Genomic DNA, 25052 nt, shown 5'->3' on the forward strand with positions numbered 1-25052 from the left:
AAGATTTAAACTCCTCAGATCCATGAAAAAGATTCGCAATGATCCAGAATTCTTAAATTTCTATCATGGATACAAAAAGAACTATAGGAAGTCATTTAATGACAAAATAATATATAATGCAGAGAATAAAAGCAAAACAGTCTGAGATGTTATAAAAAAGGAAACGGGGAGAGGCGAACAAATGCAGAATAATATATTGCTAAGGGAGGGGGATAAGGTAATAAATGATCCACAACACTTAGCAAACTGTGCAAAAGAGCACTTTTAAAGTATTGCAGAGAAGTTACAGCAAAAATTCCCCAAATCGAATATAAAACCTGTAAATAATGTTACACTAAATACAATGATGTTACTTCCAACCACAGAGAATGAAGTCAATAAAACTGTTCAAAAACTAAAACATAAAAACTCAGAAGGCTTAGATGAAGTACCAATGTGTGTACTAAAACAATGAATAGGGATTATACAAGGCCTCTTGACAAATATAATACATGAATCCTTCACATCAGGGACGTTTCCAGAGCACTTAAAACAGGCAAGAGTCGTGCTTTTGCTTAAGAAAGGTAATGCAGAAGACATAGAAAATTACTGGCCCATTTCCCTGCTATCAACATTCTCAAAAATAATAGAAGCATTTTTGAAAAACAGATTAATGAATTACCTGAATAAATATAATCTTTTAAGCGAATCACAGTTTGGTTTCTGAAGTGGCAAAAAATACAGAGTCAGCCATAGTAGAATTCACAAAAGTTGTACTTTACGCTCTCGATAAATATGAGTGTGTCACAGACACATTTTTGGATATTTCTATGGCGTATGACTGTCGACCACAAGATTCTATTAAATAAATTAAAAGCATTAGGAATAAGAGGGGTAGTTAATGACTACCTAACAGATATGGTGCAAAGAGTAGAGATAACACATACTTCAAATAGATTCAAACATTTAGTAAAACACTTATCAGAATCAAAATACATTAATATTGGGGTTCCACAAGGTAGCATATTAGGACCAATGCAGTTCCTGATATATATCAATGAATTTCCCAGTAGTGTTACTCATGGTGAAAAAATTCTCTTTGCTGATGACAGCAATATTATAGTCACTGAGAAAACAAGCTAACTCCTTGCTGAGAAAAAAATTAATCTTCAGTGTGTTACATGCAGTATCGTTTAGTTACATATTATTCACATGTACACTCAATTCTTAGCTATGGCATTCTTTTTTGGGGAACAAATGCACAAAATATGAACACAGTATTCAAACTCCAGAAAGAGCCATAAGAATAATAACCAAAAACACTAGTTGAGCTCTTTGTAAGGATCTATTCAAAACACTGGGGATTTGAAATGCTCCATGTGAATACACTTACCATTCAGTCGTACACATCAAAAATATCATTATTAATTACTGCACAAACAGCTCTGTCCACGACCATGCAACAAGAGATAGACTCAACTTAGATTTACCAAGAAAAAATAAACATAAAACTCAAAACAGCATTTTCAACCAAGGAATAAAGCTGTGCAATAAATTACCAAAAGAAATTAAAGAAATTGCAAAAATACACTTATTTAAAATGGCAGCTAAAAAGTACCTCTTATGCAATACATTTTATACATTGAAGGATTACTTAGATAAAACAGAGTAGGGGTTTGATAAAAAATGTTATACAACTAAATAACAATAATGGTTATAAAAAATCCAACATTCCACATAACACCTACACTTTATGTTTCTTTTCCTTCATTTCTTCCTTTCTATAAATACTTACCCACACGCTATGCATAGCACAAGACTAACACCATCTCACTCATTATGGAGGGATGCTGACTCAGTTTATCAGGATAGCAAATGGGAAGTTGCGGTACAGAAAATGACCCAGAGATCACCAGTGTGCATGTGTGTGTGTGTGTGTGTGTGTGTGTGTGTGTGTGTGTGTGTGTGTGTGTGTGGGTGTGTGCATGTGTGTGTGTGCGTGCGTGTCTGTGTGTGTGTGTGTGTGTGTGTGTGTGTGTGTGTGTGTGTGTGTGTGTAGTGAGTGAAGTTTTATGAAACAATGCGTGTATAGTGTGCGCAGCGACTGATAGTGAGATACGGGTGAACAGTGTGGAACTACATTATGTAATAAGTTATTTGTAAATGAAGTAATGTATACCAGGAGTAAATCTAATGATTGTCTCTAAGTCTGTAAATACACTCCTGGAAATTGAAATAAGAACACCGAGAATTCATTGTCCCAGGAAGGGGAAACTTTATTGACACATTCCTGGGGTCAGATACATCACATGATCACACTGACAGAACCACAGGCACATAGACACTGGCAACAGAGCATGCACAATGTCGGCACTAGTACAGTGTATATCCACCTTTCGCAGCAATGCAGGCTGCTATTCTCCCATGGAGACGATCGTAGAGATGCTGGATGTAGTCCTGTGGAACGGCTTGCCATGCCATTTCCACCTGGCGCCTCAGTTGGACCAGCGTTCGTGCTGGACGTGCAGACCGCGTGAGACGACGCTTCATCCAGTCCCAAACATGCTCAATGGGGGACAGATCCGGAGATCTTGCTGGCCAGGATAGTTGACTTACACCTTCTAGAGCACGTTGGGTGGCACGGGATACATGCGGACGAGCATTGTCCTGTTGGAACAGCAAGTTCCCTTGCCGGTCAAGGAATGGTAGAACGATGGGTTCGATGACGGTTTGGATGTACCGTGCACTATTCAGTGTCCCCTCGACGATCACCAGTGGTGTACGGCCAGTGTAGGAGATCGCTCCCCACACCATGATGCCGGGTGTTGGCCCTGTGTGCCTCGGTCGCATGCAGTCCTGATTGTGGCGCTCACCTGCACGGCGCCAAACACGCATACGACCATCATTGGCACCAAGGCAGAAGCGACTCTCATCGCTGAAGACGACACGTCTCCATTCGTCCCTCCATTCACGCCTGTCGCGACACCACTGGAGGCGGGCTGCACGATGTTGGGGCGTGAGCGGAAGACGGCCTAACGGTGTGCGGGACCGTAGCCCAGCTTCATGGAGACGGTTGCGAATGGTCCTCGCCGATACCCCAGGAGCAACAGTGTCCCTAATTTGCTGGGAAGTGGTAGTGCGGTCCCCTACGGCACTGCGTAGGATCCTACGGTCTTGGCGTGCATCCGTGCGTCGCTGCGGTCCGGTCCCAGGTCGACGGGCACGTGCACCTTCCGCCGACCACTGGCGACAACATCGATGTACTGTGGAGACCTCACGCCCCACGTGTTGAGCAATTCGGCGGTACGTCCACACGGCCTCCCGCATGCCCACTATACGCCCTCGCTCAAAGTCCGTCAACTGCACATACGGTTCACGTCCACGCTGTCGCGGCATGCTACCAGTGTTAAAGACTGCGATGGAGCTCCGTATGCCACGGTAAACTGGCTGACACTGACGGCGGCGGTGCACAAATGCTGCGCAGCTAGCGCCATTCGACGGCCAGCACTACGGTTCCTGGTGTGTCCGCTGTGCCGTGCGTGTGATCATTGCTTGTACAGCCCTCTCGCAGTGTCCAGAGCAAGTATGGTGGGCCTGACACACCGATGTCAATGTGTTCTTTTTTCCATTTCCAGTAGTGTATATGTGTATACGAATTACCTTATTTTAATATGATATAAACTTGTAAATACTTTGACATCTCCAATATCCTTGTGAAGAGAGATCTAAGGATGAATAAAGCTACTACTACTACTACTACTACAACCTGGCGACTTACTTGTTTTCAACTCTTTACGTTTATTCTGCACTCCAGAGATGCCTGTTTCTTGTCCTTCACACAGCAGTTTGTGCGATGGTCAAATGATGGTATGTCGGTATGATTTTTGACGTGAAAACATCTATTCGCTCATCAGTCGAACTTCCTTGTGTGACAAAATACTGTCAGATTTCAATTGCTAGTAGCTGCGACACTAATAATGCACAAACAGTGGTTCCTCCCACAATGGATGTACCACGTTTGTACGTGTTTATCGCGCGGTATATTATTTGCCTTTGATGCCATCGTACATGTGTAGGGGCATTCTCGTGATTGTTATGAATTAGCCTTGTGTAAATTTATGAATTAGGGTAACGTGGAAAATCTCTTAGCTCGGATGTTGATTTGGGTGTCATTTCGAAGAACTTGCGAAGCCGGAACATAAGTGAAAATCGGTATTTAATTGAAAATTGCAAAATATTGAAAGATATCATGTTATACGAATCGAAGATATGCACGGAAATACAAAAAACACATTTCAGAGGAAAGCTCGAGCCGGAAGCTATCCGCAAAGACTGAAAGGTCCAGTGCTGAGTGAGTACGAGAGATTAAATTAGATTAGGTTAAATTCAGTTTTCGTTCCACTGACCCAAACAATTAGATGACTCTCGTGGGTGAGCAAGATGTATGAGACAGGCAAAATACCCTCGAACTTCAAGAAGAATATAATAATTCCAATCCAAAAGAAAGCAGGTGTTGACAGGTATGAAAATTACCGAACTATCAGTTTAATAAGTCACGGCTGCAAAATACTAACGCGAATTCTTTACAGACGAACGGAAAAACTGGTAGAAGCTAACCTTGGTGAAGATCAGTTTGGATTCCGTCGAAATGTTGGAACACGTGAGGCAATACTGACCCAACGACTTATCTCAGAAGATAGCTTAAGGAAAGGTAAACCTACATTTCTAGCATTTGCAGACTTACAGAAATCTTTTGCCAATGTTGACTGGAATACTCTCTTTCAAATTCTGAAGATGGCAGGGGTACAATACAGGAAGCGAAAGGCTATTTACAATTTGCACAGAAACCAGATGGCAGTTATAAGAGTCCAGGGGCATGAAAGGGAAGCAGTGGTTGGGAAGGGAGTGAGACAGGGTTGTAGTCTATCCCCGAGGTTATTCAATCTGTACATTGAACAAGCAGTAGAGGAAACAAAAGAAAAATTCAGAGTAGGAATTAAAATCCATGGAGAAGAAATAAAAACTTTGAGGTTCGCCGATGACATTGTAATTCTGTCAGAGACAGCAAAGGACCTGGAAGAGCAGTTGAATGTAATGGACAGCGTCTTCAAAGGAGGATATAAGATGAACATCAACAAAAGCAAAACGAGGATAATGGAATGTAGTCGAATTAAGTTGGGTGACGCTGAGGGAATTAGATTAGTAAATGAGACACTTAAAGTAGTAAGGGAGTTTTGCTATTTGGGGAGCAAAGTAACTGATGATAGTCGAAGTAGAGAGGATATATGTAGACTGTCAAAGGCAAGGAAAGCGTTTCTGATGAAAAGTAATTTGTTAACATCGAGAATAGATTTAAATGTCAGGAAATCGTTTCTGAAAGTATATGGAGTGTAGCCATGTGTGGATGTGAAATGAGGACGATAAGTAGTTAAGACAAGAAGACACTAGAAGTTTTCTAAATGTGGTGCTACAACAGAATGCTGAAGATTACATGGGTGCATCGCGTTACTAATGAGGAGGTACTGAACAGAATGGGGGAGAAGGGGGATTTTTGGCACAACTTATCTAGGAGAAGGAATCGATAGTTGTGACACGTTCTGAGGCATCAAGGGATCACCAATTTAGTATTGGAGGGTAGCGTGGAGGGTAAAAATCGTAGACGAAGACCAAAATATGGATACACTAAGCAGATTCAGAAGGATGTAGGATAAGTAGTTACTTGGAAATGAAGAAGTTTGCACAGGATAGAGTAACATGGAGAGCTGCATCAAATCAGTCTCTGGACTTAAGACCACAACAACAACAACAACAACAACGACCATCATACCATCCTGTATAACAACTGATCGCTGAGATTGATAATTGAATTACAAATTAATAAGAATCACATTCAGCGTGTAAGATTTTTTAAACACTAAATTTAAAACTTCAGCTTTACTTTTGCTGCCTGTTACTGCCACAACGGAGTGATCGACGAGTGAATGAATAGAAGCCAACGACCCACTTAATCATTTTACGTGGAACCAAAATTTCTACGGTTCTCGGAAAGATCTTTCACTAACGTAAGACGATGGAAGTTATTGTATACTTCGGGCATCAATCTTTTCACAGAGGTGCGAATTTCTAGTTTTGCCTTTCGACATTTCTGCATTCTTTAAAGCGAGTTTGTTATTCATTCACTGTGACTGTTTCCGTCCTTGATTCACTTATTCGGCACATACTCCGCCAATACACGTTTTAAAATATGTTTAAACTTTGCCCATAATTCCTCTACGACCATCATGTTGCAACTAAATGTTGTCTTTTCATTATCTAAGTAGGATGCTAATAACGGCTTATCTGCTCTTTCCTGTTTAAAAACTCTCCTAGCCTTCGTGATGGATTTATTCATGTTAATTACTATCGTGGCTATGACATCAAGGTCGCTTATCTCTGTCTCTTTACTGACACAATCATAGGGCCAGGCCTCTTTGCAGCTACAATGTCTAAAATATTTTCATTGCGTGTGGGCTGGCAAATTATGTGCTCACGACAATTTTGGAGAAAGTGCCCAGAACTACTTCGCAAGATTGTGTGTATCACCCTAATGAATCCATAGACGTCCCAGTCTATACTGGATCGGTTAAAGTCGCCTTTAAGGATCACTGCATGATCGAGGTAATTTCCCTCTATTGAGCGTACACTGTTTTTGAGTGATGCTACAACTGTTAAAGCAGAATGGGGTGGTCGGTAAAAACCTCCGATGACTGATTTGAGTTCACTTATGCGGTTACTCATGTACAGATAACTTCGCAGTCAGATTGAACTTAGACCTCAATAGACACAAAATTTTAGTCGATTACAATGTAATATAATTTCTATACTGTCTTCCCATTTACGGCACGTGCTTCGGTAAATATTTAGGAGCTTTCTACTTCGGGTTTCATCGAGCTTCGGCTTAGATTATAATCTGAGCTCGACAGCTTTCTTGCAGGACAGCAAATTCAATAATTTTGTTCCGAGAACTTCAGAAATTTACTGTTAAAATCATGATATTCGTAGTTTCTTTATTCTGTACATGATTTGATTTCCCTTTCTGCGTATTGACTGGCGAGTGTTCATCAGAGGATCTCATACAATCGCCTAGCCTAAAAAAGAAAAGAAAAATGTGCGCTCACATGTACTCTGATACCCGAGGAACCGCTTCCTCTCTGTAGTACACACGTGCGCTGTCAAGAGGAGTCCTCCAATTATCAAGACCATAAGGCAGTTCCACAAATCTGCAGGTAAGACCGTCAAAGAATCGGTGGAGCCTCTGGATGAGGCCCTGCACTCGGCTCCAGACCATAGGACGCCGATCAATTCTCCTGCCCTACTGTAAATCGCAAGCGCTGCTTACACCCCGTGAACGAGACCAGCGGTCTTTACTACTTTTGCTGCTGCTCATAGGACCTGAGAGAGGCCTCAGAATCTAACCGTCAGACACCAGTGATGGCGACACCAGCCACAACTTTCAGACGACTTCATCCTGCACCTTCGATAGCCGCAGGCAGTGCTCATTCAGGTCCCCGACGAGGCCCCCTGGTAGACATACCAACCACACATTGGACTTTTTTCCAGCCCTATGCATTATTTCCAAAGGGACGCCATAAAGCGCCTAACATTGGAACTTCTGTTAATTAGCAAGCTCCTACTTCCCCCTCCCCAAGAGCCTGCTTGGACCCTATTGAAGGATCAGGTAGTTGGCCACTAGTAGGGTTAATGAGTGAGGCCAGACTGCCAGTCTCCACATTAGGGCTGTTGAAAAACTATCGATATCTTATACAAAAAAAGTATATTTATACCGGCGATATATTTGTCGATTTCCGATATTTTTATTTTATATTATATTTTTTCGCAATTTTCGATAAATAGTTGAAGTTGTTCTTTTGAAATTGTAGTGGAACATAATTTTACTTTCGCTATGCGAAGAGGTCTTACTACTTTTCGAGTTTCATTGCGTCCAGTCTTCCTCTTTGACTGTGTGAAGCACGTATAGATGACACAAAGAATAATTCCGATTGCATTGGGGGTGGTGGTGTGAATGGAATAACAAGAAATCCGATGTGAAGAAATAGCACACCAGTTACGCAAAAAAAAAAAAAAAAAAAAAAAAATCACCGCAGCTTGCGTGATGATTCTTCAATTCTTCACATCGGCATTCTTCAAAAACAGTTGCTGAAACTGATGAACTAAAATCTAAATGAGGAGACTGGTCTTTGCCGGAGCTGCCAACAGAAATAGAAACGTTTAACTTCACCACGCAATTTTTACACTACAGCCGTTAGGTCGATGGCATCTGCAGAAACGAAAAAACGGAAAAGTCAACATGACGTGTTCCAGAGAAAAGCGATATGTGACGAAACCGAAAGACTGTCCCACCAGTCCGCAATTTATTGTGTCACTCACCTGCAGTTACCATTGTTAGGAAAGTGGTTATAGCCAAGCGTGAACGTGCATCGTTTTCCTTTCAATTCTTCCTCTGAGGGAGATAAGCAGGCTGTTAGCTTGTTGAAGTACAGAATACCTAATAATAAATCAGTACTTAAATATACAGCTCTAAAGCTGGCAGTATATTTAAATGTGAAGCGCATATATATACACTACTGGTCATTAAAATTGCTGTAAAAGAACAAATGCAGATGATAAACTGACATTGATTGGACAAATATATTATACCAGAACTGACATGTGATTACATTTTCACGCAATTTGCGTGCATTGATCCTGAGAAATCAGTACCCAGAACAACCACCTCTGACCGTAATAACGGCCTTGATACGCCTGGGCATTGAGTCAAACAGAGCTTGGATGGCGTTTACATGTACAGCTGCCCATGCAGCGTCAGCACGATACCACAGTTCATCAAGAGTAGTGAGTGGCGTATTGTGACGAGCCAGTTGCTCGGCCACCATTGACCAGACCTTTTCAATCGGTGAGAGATCTGGAGAATGTGCTGGCCAGGGTAGCAGTCGAACATTTTCTCTATCCAGAAACGCCCGTACAGGACCTGCAACATGAGGTCGTGCTCTAGCCTGCTGAAATGTAGGGTTTTTCAGGGATCGAATGAAAAAAATTCCACATTCTGCTAGCAGTCATTGGATCTCGACCAACGCGAGCAGCAATGTCGCGATACGATAAACCGCAATCGCTATACGCTACAATCCGACCTTTATCAAAGTCAGAAACGTGACGGAACGCATTTCTCCTCCTTACACGAGGCATCACGGGTCGTAACACAACCGAAATCTAACGTCCACTGTTCAAAGCGCCGTCAATGCGAACAAGAGGTAACCAATGGCACCCATACCATCACGCCGGGTGATACGCCAGTATGGCGATGCACTGCGATGTCGCCAAACAGAACCTGGATTCTTCCGAAAAAATGACGTTTTGCCATTCGTACACCCTGGTTCGTCGTTGAGTACACCATCGCAGGCGCTCCTCTCTGTGATGCAGCGTCAAGGGTAACCGCACACATGGCCTCCGAGCTGATAGCCCATACTGCTGCAAACGTCGTCGAACTGTTCGTACAGATGGTTGTTGTCTTGCAAACGTCCCCATCTGTTGACTCAGGGATCGAGACGTGGCTGCATAATCCGTTACAGCCATGCGGATTAGATGCCTGTCATCTCGACTGCTAGTGGTACGAGGCCGTTGGGATCCAGCACGGCGTTCCGTATTACCCTCCTTAACCCACCAATTCCACATTCTGCTAACAGTCATTGGATTTCGACCAACGCGAGCAGCAATGTCGCGATACGATAAACCGCAATCGCGATAGGCTACAATCCGACCTTTATCAAAGTCAGAAACGTGACGGAACGCATTTCTCCTCCTTACACGAGGCATCACAACAACGTTTCACCAGGCAGCGCCGGTCAACTGCTGTTTGTTTATGAGAAATCGTTTGGAAACTTTCCTCACGTCAGCACGTTGTGGGTGTCGCCACCGGCGCCAACCTTGTGAGAATGCTCTGAAAAGGCAATTATTTGCATATCTTCTTCAAAAAATGGCTCTGAGCACTATGGGACTTAACTCCTGAGGCAGGATCCAACCTGCGACCGTGGCGGTCGCGCGGTTCCAGACTGTAGCGCCTAGAATCGATCGGCCACCCCGGCCGGCATCTTCTTCCTGTCGGTTAAATTTCACGTCTGTAGAACGTCATCTTCGTGGCGTAACAACTTTAATGGCCAGTAATATATATATATATAACCTGGTACATCGATATTCTTTCCGTAGATATATCTCTACATCGATAGTATTTTTCGATATATTAGAGGAAGATAACGATATTTTTTTTAAAAATATCGATATATATAGGAGTCCCGATATTTATAAAAATATCAACAATCCTACTCCACATGATCTCCGCGTCGGATTATAATTTACCTTTCACCCTGACGTGAGCGCAGTTCCCTCGTGTTTGGTACTGTGGAAGGTGGCGAAAAGGAGAGACCTGAGGTGCGCATGCGCGCGCCTGTTTCTTATTCGCCACTACATCTCGAGATAGCATCCTGCAGATGGCTCACCGTGGGAAACAGCATCTTCAACTGCTCGCAACTGCGGCCATCTCCTCCTGCGTACCTACACAGCACTGATTGATCCATATCCACGATAAAAAAAATAAATAAAAAAAAAACAAATAAAAACATAAATAACAATGATCCCAGTTGTTTTGGAGACACGAATTTACTCTATCAAACTTTTTAAAAACACAAATGCAAACGACCACAAAATATGAAGACTGTTACTGACACTATATGACTGCTCGCTAGCTGACGAGGAAATACGAGTACTACAGCGTGCCACAAAATATCTTCCCTAATGTAAAGTTCAAAAAAGAAAAAAACAGATGGCTCAGAATTAAGAAACTGCATTGACATGAATGGTATGAATACGGTGGGAATTTTTCATTTATAAACAATGTGTCACTCGATTGCTGTCCTTCATTATCAGTGCACTGTTGCAGAATGTTGAATGCAAAGACGCAAACGTGCGTACATGGCGTTTTACAGGTGCAGGATGTCAGATTGCGGGTAAAGTTAAATGTCTGTTGCACTTGGTCAGTCAATACAGGGACAGCTAATGTCGTTTGTGGATGACGCTGGAGTTATCTCCGATGATCTCCCACATGTGCCCGACTGGAGATCTGGTGATCGAACAGGGCAACACAACATATCGATACTCTGCAGAACCTGTTGGATTAGAACAGTGTTATGTGGGCGAGCGTTATCCTGTTGGAAAACACTCCCTGGAATGCTGTTCGTCAATGGCAGCTCAACAGGTCAAATCACCAGACTGACGTTTGAATCTGCAGTCGGGCGCGCCGGATAATCACGAGAGTGCTCCTGCTGTTATCCGTAATCGCACCCCAAACCATAACTTCAGGTGTAAGTCCAGTGTGTTTAGCACGAAGACTGGCTGGCTGCAGGCCCTCTACGTCCTCCTCCTACCAACACACGGTCATCACTGGCACCGACGCAGAACCAACTTTCATTAGAAATCACAACGTGTCACCACCCTTCCCTCCAATGAGCTCTCGCTTTACACCACGGAAGTCTCAAATGGCTTTGGCAGTTGTATGATTCACTGTGGTGCCAACTGCTACTCACATTGCTACTGCAAATGCAGTATGATGCGTAGAGACATACGCAAAACATAATGGACGGCTAAGCAGGGATGGCTAGAGGACAAATGTTAGGATGTAGAGGCTTATCTCACTAGGGGTAAGATAGATACTACCTACAGGAAAATTAAAAAGACCTTTGGAGAAAAGAGAACCACTTGTCTGAATATCAAGAGCTCAGATGGAAACACAGTTCTAAGCAAAGAAGGGAAAACAGAAAGGTGGAAGGAGTATATAGAGGGTCTATACAAGAGCGATGCACTAGAGGACAATGTTATGGAAATGGAAGAGGATGTAGATGAAGATGAAATGGGAGATACGATACTGCGTGAAGAGTTTGACAGAGCACTGAAAGACCTGAGTCGAAACAAGGCCCCGGCAGTAGACAACATTCCATTAGAACTACTGACGGCCTTGGGAGAGCCAGTCCTGACAAAACTCTACCATCTGGTGAGCAAGATGTATGAGACAGGCGAAGTACCCTCAGACTTCAAGAAGAATATAATAATTCCAATCCCAAAGAAAGCAGGTGTTGACAGATGTGAAAATTACCGAACTATCAGTTTAATAAGTCACAGCTGCAAAATACTAACACGAATTCTTTACAGACGAATGGAAAAACTGGTAGAAGTGGACCTCGGGGAGGATCAGTTTGGATTCCGTAGAAATGTTGGAACACATGAGGCAATACTGACCTTACGACTTATCTCAGAAGATAGATTAAGTAAAGGCAAACCCACGTTTCTAGCATTTGTAGACTTAGAGAAAGCTTTTGACAATGTTGACTGGAATGCTCTCTTTCAAATTCTAAAGGTGGCAGGGGTAAAATACAGGGAGCGAAAGGCTATTTGTACAGAAACCAGATGGCAGTTATAAGAGTCGAGGGACATGAAAGGGAAGCAGTGGTTGGGAAGGGAGTGAGACAGGGTTGTAGCTTCTCCCGTATGTTATTCAATCTGTATATTGAGTAAGCAGTAAAGGAAACAAAAGAAAAATTTGGAGTAGGTATTAAAATCCATGGAGAAGAAATAAAAACTTTGAGGTTCACCGATGACATTGTAATTCTGTCAGAGACAGCAAAAGACTTGGAAGAGCAGTTGAACGGAATGGACAGTGTCTTGAAAGGGGATATAAGATGAACATCAACAAAAGCAAAACGAGGATAATGTAGTCCAATTAAGTTGGGTGATGGTCAGGGAATTAGATTAGGAAATGAGACACTTAAAGTAATAGACGAATTTTTCTATTTGTGGAGTAAAATAACTAATTATGGTCGAAGTAGGGAGGACATAAAATGCAGACTGGCAATGGTAAGGAAAGCGTTTCTGAAGAAGAGAAATTTGTTAACATCGAGTATAGATTTAAGTGTCAGGAAGTCGCTTCTGAAAGTATTTGTATGGAGCATAGCCATGTATGGAAGTGAAACATGGACGATAAATAATTTGAACAAGAAGAGAATAGAAGCTTTCGAAATGTGGTGCTACAGAAGAATGCTGAAGATTAGATGGGTAGCCCACATAACTAATGAGGAGGTGTTGAATAGAATTGGGGAGAAGAGAAGTTTGTGGCATAATTTGACAAAAAGAAGGGACCGGTTGTTAGGACATGTTCTGAGGCATCAAGGGATCACAAAGTTAGCATTGGAGGACAGCGTGGAGGATAAAAATCGTAGAGGGAGACCAAGAGATGAATACACTAACCAGATTCAGAAGGATGTAGGTTGCAGTAAGTACTGGGAGATGAAGAAGCTTGCACAAGATAGAGTAGCATGGAGAGCTGCATCAAACCAGTCTCAGGACTGAAGACAACAACAAACAATGGACTTCCTTCTCGGCAGTGCCCGTAGCCACCCAGAGTCTGGTCTTCGTGCGACCGTACATTGTCGTGACCACCAGTGCTAGGAAACATGTACAGTGGCTACATTCCTGCCAAGTCTTTTTGTACTATCGCAGAAGGAACATCCACCTTCTCCTAGCCCTATTAAACGACCTCATTCAAGCTCAGTTACACGTTAATAATGGTATCTTTGTCACGTTAAAGGCATCTTGACTAACATCAGCTCACCAAGTCCAATCAAAGGTAACTGATACGACCGTTACAGAGTGTATCTAAAGCAAACCTGATCCGCATCCTCATAGTGGCCTACTAGCGCCACTCTAGTGTGAAATTCGAATACCTGTCCCCTATCAGATGCACTTTTCATACCTTCTTTTATGTCTCACAACTCCTTCTTGGTGCTGCGATTTCTTTACCGTCATTGTGCCGGCCGCGGTGGTCTCGCGGTTCTACGCGCTTAGTCCGGAACCGCGCGACTGCTACGGTCGCAGGTTCGAATCCTGCCTCGAGCATGGATGTGTGTGATCTCCTTAGGTTAGTTAGGTTTAAGTAGTTCTAAGTTCTAGGGGACTGATGACCGCAGCTGTTAAGTCCCATAGTGCTCAGAGCCATTTTTTTACCGTCATTGTAGTCGTGTTGCTCCTCGATACTATCTCTTGGTGTCTAGAGATAGGTGGAACTTGGGTTGGGTTTGACTTCCCAACTTCTTGCAACCCCTATGGCAGGTACATGCCCACACAGGGACCGACTGTTTGCTTTGCATTCTCAGGGTCCGCCTCCAACGGAGCCGCCCCCGTGGCTGGACGAAGAGAAGTTCCGGCTTGGGCAGCGCTTCGCCACGGAGCACCTGTTCGGCCTGGCCTACTCCGAGATGTTGTCTCTCATCATCCTCTTCTCCTTCCCGTCGTCGCTGGAGCCGCTCATCTTCACTGGGAACTCCGACACGCCCTTTAAGGCGTTCAAGCGCTACCTCTCAACAGGCATCAGGGTCCTGGCGTGGTCAGTATCCCTCAACTTACTCTGTCAATGCTGAATTTTCGAGTAAGTTAGAATACTCTACGGATAAATCTTTCATTGTGTCATTTGTTTTGCACTGTTAACACTTCCGAGAGTTACCAGCATTAACATGAAAGAAAAAAACTGTAACTTCTGCTTAATATAATTCAAGAAAACCTCATACGAAAATGTAGAACAGTTAATGAAAAACAGGATGCTTCAAAAAGATCTGATTTCACAATATATCTTCTACAGTGCATTCAAAAATTCGCTATGTACTGAACTACGACTACGGATACAGATTGTAACGGAATTTCGAAACAATGTTGGTAGAATTGTTTTTTTTTTTTTTTTTTTTTTAGATAAGCGACTGTTTTGTAATTCGTTCTACTGTTGCGTGGCAATTAACTGTTTGGTTCAGTTGATGAAAGCTATGGAATGTGAGGCATCGTGTTCACATGTTCAGTTTGTTTTAAAAGTAGGGTGCTTTCAGCTGATGAGCGTATTTTTCATATTTAACATCCGTTTCGTGGGGGAGGCATTTGCTGAAAAATTCCCAGAAACAGCTGTACCTCAGTAATGTGGTTCGTCGATTTACTGAGGAAATTCGAGAGACAGGCTAAGTGTTAGATACTGAACGAACTGTAAGACCAGCTAAACTAAACGAACAGAAATTGTTGGATATGTATGATTCCATGCAGCAGTGTCCAGCGTAATCTTTGTGCTAGTTGGCACAAGAAAAATATCAGTCTTGCAACCGCGCATAAAGCGATTAGGGAAAAACAGAAATTGTTCCAGTATACGCTGATAGCAGTGCAACAATTGAAAGATGCGGACCACGAAAAGCGAGGACTTTCCTGCTAATGGTTTACATTTTTTTTAATTGAAAGGAGTGCCTCTAATATTCTTAATCTCATCTTCTGTACAAGCGAGGCCACCTGTCTGGTCATGTTAACACACAAGATAACTGATAATCGTCAACGTAGGATCCTCGAGCTGTGCTTGAAACACCACTGCACAAGACAATCGATTGTGGTCAACGGAGAATCCTCGAGCTGTGCTTGAAACGCCATTACATGATCAGAAAACTTGAGTATGGGTGGCTGTATCCATATGGTGCGGTGCATTATTGGACCTTTATTTTTGAAGAAATCGTGGACAGTGGACGTTATTGTTTACTGATCCACGATTTCAGTGGTCTGCTAAAGGAAGACGAATCAAATACTCACGGTTTCAACAAAATGACGCTACTGGGCACACAGCTTAACAGCACTATGCGCCTTCTGGAGGAGTTTTTAGGGTACTGTGTTATCTCAAAAAAGCTATTGCCCCCTCACTCGCCGGACCTTACTCCACCAGACCATTTTCTTTGGGAAGTAGTGAAATCTGTTCTGTATCGTAATCGCCCACGCATGCTTTGCGACTTAAAAGCTGAAATAACTGAGTACATGAGAAGCGTATCACAATCACATCCGCAGAATTTGTTTTCCAGTACAATCAAGCGGGTTTGGACTTGTATAGCCGCCCGTGGGCGTCATTTCCGAAATACACTGTAACTACACAGCGATTTTCTGAATACCTGTTCATGAATTTTAGCTAACGCACAGAGGAAAAAAATGGTTGGAGACCAGGCAGCGAGTACACATAACACCAAATATGGCAGCACCTGAAGAAGACGGCTTGGTCGGTTCTCGAATTTTTTTTGAAGGATCCATCCTATTTTACAAGGGTTTATGTGTTCTAGACATGCTCATAAAAGATTGGGTTGAATTTTACAACTACGTTAGGCAGCAGAGTTTTCATGTACCTTTCAAAAATGTCCAATATGCTTCTCACTAGACGCACGGCAAACATCCAGATGATATTCAAATTCATACTATACAGGGTTATTACAAATGATTGAAGCGATTTCACAGCTCTACAATAACTTTATTATTTGAGATATTTTCACAATGCTTTGCACACACATACAAAAACTCAAAAAGTTATTTTAGGCATTCACAAATGTTCGATATGTGCCCCTTTAGTGATTCGGCAGACATCAAGCCGATAATCAAGTTCCTCCCACACTCGGCGCAGCATGTCCCCATCAATGAGTTCGAAAGCATCGTTGATGCGAGCCCGCAGTTCTGGCACGTTTCTTGGTAGAGGAGGTTTAAACACTGAATCTTTCACATAACCCCACAGAAAGAAATAGCATGGGGTTAAGTCGGGAGAGCGTGGAGGCCACGAGATGAATTGCTGATCATGATCTCCACCACGACCGATCCATCGGTTTTCCAATCTCCTGTTTAAGAAATGCCGAACATCATGATGGAAGTGCGGTGGAGCACCATCCTGTTGAAAGATGAAGTCGGTGCTGTCGGTCTCCAGTTGTGGCATGAGCCAATTTTCCAGCATGTCCAGATACACGTGTCCTGTAACTTTTTTTTCGCAGAAGAAAAAGGGGCCGTAAACTTTAAACCGTCAGATTGCGCAAAACACGTTAACTTTTGGTGAATTGCGAATTTGCTGCACGAATGCGTGAGGATTCTCTGCCGCCCAGATTCGCACATTGTGTCTGTTCACTTCACCATTAAGAAGAAATGTTGCTTCATCACTGAAAACGAGTTTCGCACTGAACGCATCCTCTTCCATGAGCTGTTGCAACCGCGCCGAAAATTCAAAGCGTTTGACTTTGTCATCGGGTGTCAGGGCTTGTAGCAATTGTAAACGCTAAGGCTTCTGCTTTAGCCTTTTCCGTAAGATTTTCCAAACCGTCGGCTGTGGTACGTTTAGCTCCCTGCTTGCTTAATTCGTCGACTTCCGCGGGCTACGCGTGAAACTTGCCCGCACGCGTTCAACCGTTTCTTCGCTCACTGCAGGCCGACCCGTTGATTTCCCCTTACAGAGGCATCCAGAAGCTTTAAACTGCGCATACCATCGCCGAATGGAGTTAGCAGTTGGTGGATCTTGGCTGAAGTTCGTCCTGAAGTGTCGTTGCACTGTTATGACTGACTGATGTGAGTGCATTTCAAGCACGACATACGCTTTCTCGGCTCCTGTCGCCATTTTGTCTCACTGCGCTCTCGAGCGCTCTGGCGGCAGAAACCTGAAGTGCGGCTTCAGCCGAACAAAACTTTATGAGTTTTTCTACGTATCTGTAGTGTGTCGTGACCATATGTCAATGAATGGAGCTACAGTGAATTTATGAAATCACTTCAATCATTTGTAATAGCCCTGTACTTTTGTGAGCGCGACTGCTACGGTCGCAGGTTCGAATCCTGCCTCGGTCATGGGTGTGTGTGATGTCCTTAGTTTAGTTAGGTTTAATTAGTTCTAAGTCTAGGGGACTGATGACCTCAGACGTTAGCCGGCCGAAGTGGCCGTGTGGTTAAAGGCGCTGCAGTCTGGAACCGCAAGACCGCTACGGTCGCAGGTTCGAATCCTGCCTCGGGCATGGATGTTTGTGATGTCCTTAGGTTAGTTAGGTTTAACTAGTTCTAAGTTCTAGGGGACTAATGACCTCAGCAGTTGAGTCCCATAGTGCTCAGAGCCAGCCACCTCAGACGTTAAGTCCCATAGTCCTTAGAGCCATTTGAACCATTCCACCCCATTTCGAGTCCAATGTCTTACCGCTTCGTCATCCCACTCGGCAGAGAGAAAGAAGAATAACTACACGCTAAGATCAGAAATTACCTACTTACTACCGTTTGGCCCTCTGACTCTCCGATGTACACTGACTGACAACAAAAGCGAAACAGCCTGAACGGGAGGAGGAAACTAAATGAAACTTCACGTTTGAGAGGGTGTGTGATGTTGTTTCAGTGATTAAAAATCGAGTCAGATTTAGAAAAATTTTTGGCAATATGAACCCGCTAACCAGTACGATGTTCCACCCACTATGGACCGGATTCATTCACTGATTCGGTTGGAAGAGGTGTCTTAAAGCCGCTGTTTCATCTCCTCAGGCAAGCTGGCTCACATCTGTTCTAACTGGTGTTTGATGCTCTGAATACTGGCGCTGGAACAGAGTTGACGTTCGAGCTGAGCTGGTCCCATACATGTTCTACTGGGGAGTTACGTAAGCATCTTACTGGCCGCTGGAGGACCTCGACATCAAGCAGACAGCCGTAGACAAACGTTCCATGTGTAGACGATCATTGATCTGTTGAAAAAATGGCACCACGATAATTGCCAATGAGGGATAACATAGGAGGATGCATGATTTCCGTGACACATCATTGTGGCCTCAGGGTTCCCTCGGTCACGAGCCGTGACTTGAAGTCATACCGATGGCTTTTCACACCATGACGCCGGAAGTAACACCGTTGCGCCTCTCCAAAACATTGGAAGAATGGGACCTCTCACCTCGTCGGCGCCATATTCGCTGACGATGGTCATCCAGGGGGTAGTGCAGAACCGAGATTCGTCGCTGAACAGAATGCGACGACAGCATTCCATGCTACCCGTCACAGCACCACTTCAAACGCAGCCATTTCTCTTATGATGTTAATGGCACACTACGCATGGGATGTTAATTCGCTAGCCTGACTGCTGCTTCTCTCTGACCAATGGTGTAAGATGACAAGATGTTGCAGGGATTCTATTGCTTATTTTCGGATAGCAGACGCAGATGTGAAGAGGTGACGATGTGCTTGGTGCACAACACGGCTATCCTTCCCTGTGGTGAGCAGACACTGTCGACAGGAACCTTGATGATGAGTACGCCTGCCCTCACGTTCCCAAACAGTGCAACATCGCCACTGTTTCATCCCGATGTGCCAAAAATCTGAATATTGCACGATTCGACCAACCAGCCAAATGGAGACCCACAATGAGGGCCCTTTCAAATACTGTCAGGTGCTGACAATGCTGCCTCACACGGGTACGTGGCATCTTCGTCTCCTTCAGAGTGGTCACTCGACATCTGACGCTGTTCATGCTCCTTAATACCCTACCTGGCCTGGTAACTACATTAAACACTTCGGTGACCGTTCCGCCAGCCACAGAGAATTTTATCTATAATCACTTATAGACTTGTCATTGGTATATAGGTGTTTGATGTTAGACTCACATCCGACTGTTTCTTTTGGGTGCTTGGCTTTTTTTTCTTAGGCAGTGTATACACGCCCAGAACCTGGAATGTGTTGTTCTACTACTGTACTATATCCCCACTGCTGCACCACAGATTTTGTAATGTATAATAATACACTAGGTTACAGACCACTACACTACATTACACTACACTGCGCTGGAAGCTACATGCAGAACTGTTTTTTCCTTCATTTGTTCCGGATTGTTACCCCTGACGTGCTGAGGCGTAGCTCAGGGACTGTGCTGACATGGCAGCTTCGTTAGTCTTTGCACTTACATGACCGCTAAGACTGATAGTGGGATGCCTATCAGGGTCTCAGGATGTCCTTCCGGTTCTCTCTGAGGCACATCTCCTGGCTGCTTCCTAAGGACGCTGCGGCTGATCGTTCCATCTCGGTGTGCCTCGTGTTCATGACGCGTGACATCTTCCACTCTGTCTCCTTTAGACACGTTCGCAGTTCGTTGTCTGATTTTCGCCTGTCAGTAATTTCAGCCTGTGCTACAGATCCTCATTCCTTATTACGCTGTTCACCGTGTTATTAGGAAATCCATTCCTAGCCTTGTCTGTACCATCTTGCCTCTTGGCACACACAAGTCGGTGTGTTCGAGGGTGCCATTTGTTCACATTCAGATGCTTGTGGCGTGTAGGCGTAATTTTAGTAAATTAGTGGGATGTAAGTCACGTTCCGTTCTTTTGGTCAGGGAAAATTAGATGCCTCTGTAGACTGCCTGACAGACACAAATTTTCTAGAAATTAAACGCCGATTCACAATTGAAGTGGTGTGAAAACACAAAGATACTTGCAAACAGAATGGCATCAGCATGTTACGCCCTAAATAGCTCTGCCGTCGGTGTGTAAAAGCCAGTTCCTTTAATTACATACCATTCACATGTACGCTCGATTCTTAGCTGTGGAATCTTTTACTGGGGAACAAACTCATAAAGTATGAATACAATTTTCAAACAGCAGAAAAGTACATATGAGTATAACAACCAAAAATAATAATTGGGGCCCACTGTGAAGATCAGATGAAATCATGCAGGTTTCAACTGCACCATGCAAGTACATTTACCATCAGTTGCGCACGTAAAAATAACCTTGACACTTAACGAAGCTGTACAAACAGCTCCGTCGTGCCCATGGAACAAGATCTACATTGAATTAATATTTACCAAGAAAGAAAAAATATAAAACTGAAAACAATTAAATGAGAAAATTTTAGGTTGGCTTTACCGTGACTGTTTTTGATATTGAATGGAACAACAAATTTACTGTTACCAGTCACTGTTTATTTATTCCAGCGACGCGTTTCAAAGGTTAGAACCTCCATCATCACATAGAATTTGTGTGTATTGATAAAACAGATGTGTTGTGTTAAGGCTTTGGGGTGACCTGCGGGACTGTACAGCAGAGAAAGAAAACACTATTTCAGAATTTGGCTCTATGAAGATCTATGGCTACAACCAGAACTTAAATGTAAAAGTTGAAAATGAAACAATTAATATATAATACTTCCAGTGGTCACAGTTTCCTTTCTCTGTCGTAATCATCGCTTATAATATGTCACATTTTGAAGACGTAGATTGTATCTAGAAATTGCTAGGTGCAAAGGACATACAACTGATACGTTAGAGTAAATATTTCAAGTTGTACGCAAGTCCTTTACCTGTTAAATATATATAGTTGAAACTTTGTACTCATTTGTGTAATTAGGTAATATGTTGAAAACATTATGTGTAATAATAATGTCTACCACGTGATGTATTTACTCGATCAAATCTGTTCATCTATTCATCAAAAGATCTCTACATTATTTTTGAACTTATTCCGAAATAATGGTTTTGTTTTGGTATATCTTCTTTGTAATTTGAAGTACTGGTTATGTTTTGCTGTATGTTCTTTGCACCTAGCAGTCTCTAGATACCATCTCTGGTAAAAAATTGTGACATTTTGTAAGTGACGTATTACGACAGAGAAAGGAACCTGTGACCACTTTAGGTATTCTATTTTTCTTGCTTCATTTTCACGTATGCAGTCATGTTCAATTTTCAGTCAAAGACCCCCATAGTGCCATGTACAGAAAGAGCGTTTTCTTTCTCTACTAGACAGGACCACGGCTTAACCCAAAATCGTAACACAATACACATGTTATATTAGTACACAAAAATTGATGGAGGTTTAAAGCTTTAAAAGCGTTGTGTAAATAAATAAACAATGACTTGTAATAGTAAACTTGTTGTTTCATTCGAAATTCAAAAAAGTATCTTCTACCAAGGAATAAGATTGTATAATAAATTGCCTAAAATGGTAATGATGTTCCCAAACAAAGATATTTAAAAAGGATGTTAAATAATACCTGTAAAAGAATTCCGTCTATACAGTGAACAAGTTCTTAGGTAACACGGACAACAGGTTTGGTAAAAAAAAATCTAACACGAATAATTAATAATAAAACACTTCTCTCATTTCACGACACACTTCCGCACTTTGCTGTTGTTTTTATTTTTTCGAAGGCCTTACAGTAACACTCTGAAATGGAAACATAAACAGCTTGTCCTCCCTCTCAGCTTAACACCTCACTCATGGAGGGATGCCGACTTCATTTTTTAGCAACCAAACGGAAAGATCTCGTGTACAAAATCAGAACAGCATATGAGCCTCGTCACGGTCCCTTTACCAGCCGAGAGCGCGTGTGTAACATATGCAATGATTGATGTTCAGGAAATAATGAACAGGGAGGCTCCGATTTTTTCATTATGGAATGAGATGTATATAGTGTGAACAGTAACTGGTGTTGAGAAGTGAATGGACAATGTAGCACTAATTTTTTTCATATGAAATAACCTCTTTGCAAGAATGTATGAGAAAGACAGTATCGCACACTAAGAATGAACCGAAATTGTTTGCGCTATTTTAAACAGCAAACCCTCCGCAATACATCTTAATGCGGCTCCAGAGTACAGATGTAGATGTAGATGAAACAGGCTTTGTTTTGGGCAGGATGAAGACTTTAAACTGCATCTAGCCACTCTGGTTTAGGTTTTCCATGGTTTCCTTAAATTACTTCGGGCAAATGCTGGATTAGTTCCTACAATAAGGCCAGAGCCTATCCGCTCCGTATCAAACTAGACCTGCAAATATGTAAATGCCTGTACACAAACTACATTTCAATTAATAGTGAAATGGATAAAACGTTATGCAACCACTTTTTGGAAACAGTCCCGTAACGTATGTAATATTATAATGAAGGGCCCATTAGATCGGTATATTTAATTGACATCAAGGCATATGATACATAACAGTAGTAGTAACTGACTAATGTAACATTACTCTCCATTAGCTCTTTTATTCGTATTTGCATGCCTTGTAAAATTAGAGGACATTGAAAGTAGATTTGGGACAGTGCAGCAGCACCCAGGCTGCCAGAGGAGTAAAGTAGGCTGCCCATCCTTGGAGTCGTTTCACGGGAGGACATGCGGACGGAAATTTGAGAGGCTCGCAGGCCACCAATGAAAGTTGATTTTTTCTTCAGAAAACACTGGAAACCACAGATAAACATCTCGAAAATAGAATGGGACCCATAGTTTTTGGCATTCGTAAGCGTGAGGTACCGTGGGACGTTTGACTTTACGAAAACCAAATGTTTATAGACCATAAAAATCACAGGGTCTGGCTTACATAAATAAACTAGAGGTTGACGGAGAACCTGAATTGTGCTGACGATGACCCACCTTATTGCTCACACGGAGAAACGGAGACAGAGAGAGATGACTTTTTTGTGTGTTAAATGGTAGAAGACACAGGGAAGGGAACTAACGTGCTCTAAAGAAAGCATTTTTACCGGCAGGTGCTCGGAAAAGCCAAAGCCCAGGGTCAGATGCACCAGCGTTTTATTACAATAATTTTGTCATTGTTTGTCAGATGTGTTATGAATAACTTTATCTGAATAATCGATGTAATTGTCATTCTTGTGTAATTTGGTAGCACTGGGTTCCTAATTCATTATTCTGGAGAATGACTAATTAACATTTCAGATAAAGGGCCATTTCACATATATAGGGGAAGGTGGGGCAAGATGGGGAAGCTAACTTTAAACCCTTACAAATGGGACAAAAATAAACAAATTCAAGTAGGTTTGATTATCATTTTTTTACTTAACCATTGAATTACAATAGCATGCAAAGAAACTTGCAAACTTGTTACATTTCGTTAGAAACATCTCGATTTGAAACATAAATTACCAGCCACAAATTTACTTTCAGTTCCTTTATTCAAAGGATACCGTTACCGGTTTCGAATCGTTGTGATTCATCCTCAGACGGTTTACACGCTTTCTTTATGACATGTGGTGTGTTTTTTTACGGATTAACTGGCCTAAAATATAAATACTACATAGTTATAATCACGCCACACACAGATGGTTGCGTTACAGATTTTCGTTGCATGTGACTTACGTGAAACGTCGGTTTCGAGTGTTTGTTTTCATAACATTCGTCCAACAGATGTAAATGCATTCCCACTGCATCCTTGTTGTTGCACGCGTAAATAGTTCTCACTGAACACTTTAGATTTGTCACTGAGATGATTTCTACCACACACCACATGTTTTGATACATACAAAGAGCTTACAAACATATGAGTATCATAGATGCTATGATATATCGTAACATTTGACGATGATATTCTATGTTTGGAAAGGATCTTATTTTCATTTACACAACCGTAATGCCTTTTACATTAGTACAGTGACATTGAATTCTTGAGTTGATATTGCTAAATTAATTATAAAGTTTTTTATATATATTTGGAACTGTATAGGTAAAATAGTATGTAATTTAATTACATTTATCATCATGAGAATTATATAGCATATAAATTTGCTACTTCATCTGCAGATAGGTGTACTAATATTATTTGCTTTGGAGGCTGGAATGTAATTTATGGAAATTTTTCAGGAAAGGGGTATTAACTAGCTCTGTTTGTTCGTTAAGGATATAGTCTGGGGTGCTGTTTTTGTGTGTGTGTATTTCTAATTCTTCTAATATATTCATAGTGGCTCCTTTTTCTGCTAGATGCAAAATTTTTAAGTTACCCTCAATGTTTCCCACTGAATGGTTTTCTTCAGCAATATGGGCTGCAAATGTTGATTTGTTCAAGTTAGCAAGTCTTAGAGCATCAATTTGTTGTTTGTATCTAATTTCAAAACTGCTGCCTGTCTGTCCAATGTAGAATTTTGGGCATGTATCACATTTGAGTTTGTATATTCCTGATTTACGGTAGGGACTCTTGGAGGTATTTACATCATGGATTACTTGTTGTTGTAATTTATTATTTGTGGAAAAGCTGATTGTGATATTTTTCTTCTTTTTAAATGAGTTTGCTATTTTGTATGAAAGTGGGCCTATGTATGGGAGAGTAGCATATTTAGGTTTGGCTTCAGTGGCACACTGATTTGGCTTGAAGTGACTGCTGTGAAGCGGATCTGTGGTTTTTGTCTGCATTTTGTTGCGGAGCCGT

General features: G+C 42.2%; 1 protein-coding gene across 1 annotated transcript in view; it reads left to right on the forward strand.

The window, feature by feature from the left end:
* The window catches only part of LOC124622033, a 248164-nt gene that overhangs the window by 178147 nt on the left and 44965 nt on the right, over positions 1-25052 (forward strand). Inside the window, exon 3 of the mRNA XM_047147590.1 lies at positions 14232-14461. Within this exon, the coding sequence (XP_047003546.1) occupies positions 14232-14461 (230 nt within the window). The remainder of the gene's footprint in view (positions 1-14231; positions 14462-25052) is intronic.

Source organism: Schistocerca americana, chromosome 7 (genome assembly GCF_021461395.2).
Source record: "Schistocerca americana isolate TAMUIC-IGC-003095 chromosome 7, iqSchAmer2.1, whole genome shotgun sequence".
In the NCBI taxonomy this organism is placed as follows: domain Eukaryota; kingdom Metazoa; phylum Arthropoda; class Insecta; order Orthoptera; family Acrididae; genus Schistocerca; species Schistocerca americana.